This window comes from Rhodamnia argentea, chromosome 6 (genome assembly GCF_020921035.1).
Source record: "Rhodamnia argentea isolate NSW1041297 chromosome 6, ASM2092103v1, whole genome shotgun sequence".
NCBI lineage: Eukaryota > Viridiplantae > Streptophyta > Magnoliopsida > Myrtales > Myrtaceae > Rhodamnia > Rhodamnia argentea.
Window position 1 is genome coordinate 24,403,415 of NC_063155.1, and position 6,353 is coordinate 24,409,767.

Here is a 6,353-nt window from a genome sequence, read left to right on the forward strand (position 1 = left end):
TAAAGTAATCAGAATTTGCAGATTTCGAACTATTCGTAACGTATAATCGCTTCGTCAGAATATGACATGGTAGCCCTCTCTTCATTAATTCGGTCAATGCCAAATCAGCCTTAAATCTCTTATTGGTGTCAATTTAGTCCTAAAATTTTTGTATTTGTGTCAATTAAATCCATCTAATCAATTTTAACAGAAAATCCCTAATATGGATGCCGACCGTCCCACGTGGCACGGACAGCGCAGATTTTAACACTTTTCTTTATATGTTTTAAAATTTCTTATATTTTTTCTCTTTCTTTTCTGTTCTTTTGTTTTATTTTTTTACCGAGGGCCGGCAAGGGCCGCGATGCCTTGGCCAAATCTAGCTAGGTGAGGGCCTCTCGGGGGCTGGGTGAGGGCAACGACGCCCTCTCTTGGGGCCGGTAGGGATCGGCCATCGAGAGTTGCCGGCCCTAAATAAAAAAAAAATGCACAGAAAATAAAAAGAAGAAAAAAAAACAAATAATTATAAATAAAATAAAATGAAATAAAATAAATATTAAAAAAGATCCACATTAGTGACAATCATGTCACGTAGGACAACCAGTGTTCAAATGAACGATTTCCGATCAAAATTGGCCCGATGGACTCAAATGGCAAAAATACAAAAGGTTCATAATTGAATTGGCACCAATAAAATATTTAGTATTGAATTGGCACCAATGCAATAGGCTTAAGACTTTTTTGACACTTTCCTCCCGTAGGTGAAATACTCTGATTTTGAATCCATGCAATAATCAGATGTTCTCGTTGATTTCAACTAGGAACTTATGCGGACTATGTTCTTGTAGTCTAAACCGAGCCACTAAGATGCTTCTAAATCATTGTAGTCCAGGGACGGGTTGCGATGCAGAGGATATTTTTTTATTTTTCTTCTTGGCCTAACACCTAAAAAAGTCCCAACTTTAATATATATCCCAATTATATTCAAATATTTTTTATCTCATAAAAAATTCATAAGTTTTATTTTTATCCCAATTCTACCGGCCTAATATTCAAAAAAATCCCAAACATTAACATCTATCCCAACTACATCCAAAACTTTTTTTTTATCTTATAGAAAACCCTCAAATTATACTTTTGTCCCTATTCTACCGCCATTAGCCTTTCGTCCATAATCATCGTTAATTAATCCTACGTGGCTCGAATTTTCTCAACAAACATACTAATGAATCTTCGAAATTTGGAAACAGTGAATTTCACGGACAATGATATTTGAGATTGTTCATCCCAATAATCGATCTCCACGTTTAACCTGTTCTTTGGGTTGTTGAGTGCCGAGGAGAATTCGAAATGCGCCGTCCCGAGTGGTTCTGTATCTCCTGGCAATGTGTAGGGGAAGCAAACAATAAAAGAGAAGTTTGGGTTTTTTTCATATCAGATTTGCTGAGATATAATTCATTAACGACGCGAAAATGCCATGTAAGGTTAACTAATGGTGATTCGGAAGGTTAACAGTTATAGAATTAAGCAAAAGTAAAAGTTAGGGTTTGTTTATGAGACAAAAGAAATTTAAAATATAATTAGGGCAAATGCTAAAGCTGGATTTTTTTTTTTGTATCATGCTGATAGAATTGAGACAAAAGTAAAAATTAAAGGTTATTTATGAGATAATTTTTTTTAATATAATTGAAATAAATACTAAAATTAGATATTTTTTTTTTCAGCATTGGGCCTCTTCTTCTTACGTAGAATATGATCGGACGGTGGGAAGCTCTTCAGAATCTTCCAACCGAGTCCGAAACCGATCACGTTGAAGAGCGGGACGGAGGTTGGGAAACTAACCAAAGAGCATATCAAAAGAGGAAAAGGATTGCTGCATTTATCATGTATCGTGCGCCAAAAGTTTTTCGCTTTTTTTTTTTTTTAAACATGATTACGACATTTGTTTCTGAAAAAAAAAAATTGGAAACTGGAAGGGAAATATTCGCCGAGGCGGAAAATATTCTTTCTAGATATTTTCAAAAGAAGAAAAGGTCCACGAAAAGGAATGCGAAGGAAGATAGCATCGGCGATTCGGCGGTACTACTTTTTTAGACTTGTGTACGATGGACCCCGGCGGAATTTGCCTCCATCTCGAAGCTATCTAGGGTTTCAGTTTTCACTCCTCTCGGTCTTAATTATGGGGCACGACACAACTGCCTAATTTTGGCATATAAAAGTCAAATTCGCATCAGTCGACGAGAATCCAATCGAGCCGTCGAATGCTTTGCCTATCGAGTGCCGGCCAAGCGGAGAGTTTATCCTCCCGATACGTACCGCAGACGCGGAAATGGCGTTCGAACAGGGGCACAGTATCCCGTCGTCGCCGAGCCCCAGATTCACGAGCTTCTCGGATCGAAAGAAAAACCAAAGCGAGAGGATCGAATCATCTTTTTTCCGACCCTTTATTCGAGTTCGATAGTCCGCACACTATCGTAAAGTACGGCTGAATTTTCAAACGATCGGTTGAATTTCGTTTTCATCCCCGCTAGACCGGTTTAGCCTGCGAAAGAAAAAGGGTTTGAATTATCGTAATTCCAGATCATTCTTGCTTCAACCTCAAGCCACGCGAAAGAAATCCGAATAGATAAGCTCCCGTTTATTAAGAATCGCTTCTTCTTCTTCTCCTTCTTTTTACTTGGAAATTATTAACTAATGTTATAATACTAAAACAAAAGGACAATAACCATTAAATAACTTTTAAGTGAAGATGGTTGTTGCCATGGTTGCATCAAGATGGAGAAGTTGGATACTAACTCCTCCATGAAGAATCATTTTGCCCCCAGATGATTCATGCACCCCAATTCACGGCCTTCTTTATAAGTATTCGAATTAGAAGAACTTTAAAAAAAAATGGCACTTTAAAAAAATGACAAAAGGCAAAATACTAGTTAAATGAGGAAAAAAAAAATCAAATTAACTGAAGGATACCATCATAAAAAAAAAAAAAGGAATCTAAAAAGAGAGAGTATAAAGTAGAAAGCAAAAACAGTAGATGTGAAGTTATGTTCAAATTAATCTTTCGGAAATGAAAAATTGAAAGAAATCTGACGATGCAGCGTCGGATGGTTAAGGAGGGGCCGACCGTCGACGTGTTGGCATGTACGGCGCTGTTCCCGAAATGGGCCCCGCCGTGTGGGGCCCACGTAGGAAAGAGGGAGATACGGTGTCGTCTTTGCTTTTCCACGTGAACAAGCTGGCCGGACAAGTGGGACCCGGACGACGCGACATGTGTGGTCGACATCGGTTCTCGAGGTCCACGTCATCCTCCCCCCAAAACTTATCCCCTCTCTTTGGGAATTTGGCCTAAGCGCCTCTCCAACCTCCCAATTTCCCAAGGCAATTTAATTAAATGATAGTAGATGCAAATTTCTTGCCAATTTTCATTCACGACAATTGGGACAATTTCTGAATAAGGGCATGTGGTGTCCTTATCCTTAAATAACGGTTTAAATTTGAAGTGTATCTTATTTAAAATAAAAGTTCGAAGTGATCATATCAGTCTAAAAAAAGGGCTGGCTTCACTAGGTGATCAAGGGCATTTTCATTCTTTTATTTATTTGTTTATTCCTTTTTCTATTTTCAAACTAAAAAAAAATTGAATAAAACTCAAAAAATAATACACAAAAAAACAAACCAAGCCCTTCGCATGTGGCTGCGGCCCCATTATCAATGGAGCGATGGGTTGTAGGTCTAGCCGAGGGTCACTCCGTCGACGAGGCACCACCGACCATCACCACCGCCTCATCGGTGATGGGGCGGCGGCCAGCCCTCCCGCGTGTATGGTTTATTTTTCTTTTAATTTTTTTTTAATTTTTAATCTAGTTTAACGAAAACTTAGGTTAAAATTATTTTGAATAAAAAATATCTTTAATCGGTCGGAATATTTGGCAGGCCGGCGATGTCATTCCCTTATTTGAAACAGTTATGACCACTTTAAGCCCCAATTTGAATTATGATTTATTTATTTTTCCATTAATAGAAAGTGGTATATATCTTCACTTGTCCATCAACAGAGAAAATCGGCTGGGCCAAAACTCATCCAAATCGGTAAAGTTTTGCATGTTCCACCTACCCCATTAAATACGAGATTGTCATGTGAGGGAAACTTAAGCAAAATCGATTTTCAAGTTGTTCAATGAAATGAGGTAACTTAATTGGCTAATTAGAAGAAAATCAGCTGTAATTATTATAAAATATTTCAACGACATGGGCGGACGAAGGATTAGCTAACGACGACGAACGGGCCACATGGGAAGGCGGATCTGGGTCAAACGGGGAGCAACAGCAAGAGTGGAGGGCAGCTCCGTAATATTGAGCGACCATTATTTGCGTTGACCAGTGGCAAGATCGTTAATTCAGCACGACTCCGATTTTTGCTATTTGAGAAAGAAAACCAAAAAGAAAATTAACAACTGCAAATTAGCGACGCATTTGTTTTTCTTGGTGTTGGTGTTGGTGCTGCTTGCCTCCTCTCCTAATATATATGGTCCCTCTCGTCTCTCCACTCTCTCCTCGGCTCCCCACAGAAAGATAACGCAAAACTCAGAAACAGAGAGAAAGAGAAAGAGAGAGAGAGGCATGAGAACGAGAAGAGGAGCTTGGTATTCCCCACCCGATGCATGTTCTGGGGACACCGCGACGGCGACGGCGACGGCGACGATTAAGAGGACACGGGGCGTCGCCGGGGACCAGGCAGCGTGTCCCCGGAAACGGCAGAGTCTGTCCAGCGGAGGCTGCGATTCCTTCGACGCGTTGCCCGATGACCTCTTGATCTGTATCTTCTCCAAGCTCGGCGCGTCTGCTTCGTCCCCTTCGGATCTCATTCGCGCCTCGCTCACGTAAGCCAATCTCTCATTTCTCCGTGGACGGCTTTCGTTTCTTTGTTTCTTGAAAACATCGTTTGATTGCCGGAAGAATGACGTCATTTTTTTTTTTTTTCCCCGATGGGAAACAGGTGCAGAAGATTTAATTCATTAGCCTTCCATTCGCTTGTTTTGTCGAAAGCTTCGTCCAAGTGCCTTGCCATCGGGGCTAAGAACTGGTGCGACTCGGCTCACCGCTTTTTGAAGCTATGCGCCGATTCCGGAAACATGGAGGCCTGTTACATTCTCGGCATGGTAAGCAAGTCTCAAAAGCCTCACAAAACCCAAAATTATAAATAAATAAATAAAAGATAAGATGATTTAATTGAGAATATATACATCTTTCTGTTTTATCAAAAGAAAATTCGGGAATGAGCATTTCGAGGAAATGGTAATCTGAGCTTTCTTGTTTCTCTTTTCAAACAGATTCGGTTCTACTGCTTACTGAGCCGAGGGAGCGGAGCTTCTCTCATGGCAAAGGCCGCGATTAACTGCCACGCGCCGGCGCTCTACTCTCTCGCCGTAATCCAGTTCAACGGCAGCGGCGGCTCCAAGAACGATAAGGACCTCCGAGCCGGCGTCGCTCTCTGCGCGCGCGCCGCCTTCTTGGGCCACGTCGACGCGCTCCGCGAGCTCGGCCACTGCCTCCAGGACGGCTACGGCGTCCGCCAGAACATCGCCGAGGGTCGCCGGTTCCTCGTCCAGGCGAACGCGCGGGAGCTAGCCGCCGTGCTCTCCTCGGCTCTTCCCACGCGCTCCTTGCTCCCGTGGAACCACCCACAACACGACGCCGACGCGCCCCGCGCGGCCGTCGCGGGCTGCTCATTGCTCAGCGACTTCGGGTGCAACGTACCGGCGCCGGAGGTGCACCCGGCGAACAGGTTCCTGTCGGAGTGGTTCGCGGCTCGCAGCGCCGGCGGCGGCGGCTCCGCCGGAGATGGCGGCCTGAGGCTCTGCTCGCACGCCGGGTGCGGGAGGGCGGAGACGAGGAGGCACGAGTTCCGGAGGTGCTCGGTGTGCGGGGTCGTGAACTACTGCTCGCGCGCCTGCCAGGCACTGGACTGGAAGCTGCGACACAAATCGGAGTGCGCCCCACAGGAGCGCTGGATCAACGACGGCGACGGAGATAATGACGGAGTTGGTGCGGGTAACGATGATGTCATGGCCGTGAGTTGACGGCGGTCGGTGATCCCCCTAAAAATTCTCCCTTTTTCGGGGATTATGGGGGTTAGATTTTCGCCTTTCGTTTTTTTTTTTCCTTTTCTTTTGGGGGTAACGGAAAACTGAGAAAATGGGGGCGCAATTTTGGTGGGGAAAAAAGAAAGGAAGCTGCATGAATTTTTGTTACGCGAGGAACGAGCAACTTTTCAGTCTTCTTCTTGTACAGCATATATTTCGGTTCGGTGGCATCAAAAGAGTAACCGGTTTTTTTCCTACCCCCCTCTTCTTTTTTTAATCCCTTTTCTCTTT

General features: G+C 43.4%; 1 protein-coding gene across 1 annotated transcript; it reads left to right on the forward strand.

Annotated features, from left to right (window-relative positions):
- The first annotated feature begins 4,518 nt into the window (after positions 1–4,518).
- LOC115749386 (F-box protein At1g67340) lies at positions 4,519–6,316 on the forward strand. Its single transcript, XM_030686186.2, has 3 exons — positions 4,519–4,859; positions 4,976–5,138; positions 5,310–6,316. Exons 1-3 carry the CDS (start codon positions 4,600–4,602, stop codon positions 6,057–6,059), a joined length of 1,173 nt encoding a protein of 390 aa, XP_030542046.1. The 5' UTR covers positions 4,519–4,599; the 3' UTR covers positions 6,060–6,316.
- The last annotated feature ends 37 nt before the right edge of the window (positions 6,317–6,353 follow it).

Coding starts and splice junctions, on each gene's coding strand:
- LOC115749386 (XM_030686186.2), top strand. CDS start 4,600: ATGAGAACGAGAAGAGGAGCTTGGTATTCCCCACCCGATGCATGTTCT. Junction 4,860..4,975: donor CTCATTCGCGCCTCGCTCAC/GTAAGCCAATCT, acceptor GATGGGAAACAG/GTGCAGAAGATTTAATTCAT. Junction 5,139..5,309: donor CCTGTTACATTCTCGGCATG/GTAAGCAAGTCT, acceptor CTTTTCAAACAG/ATTCGGTTCTACTGCTTACT.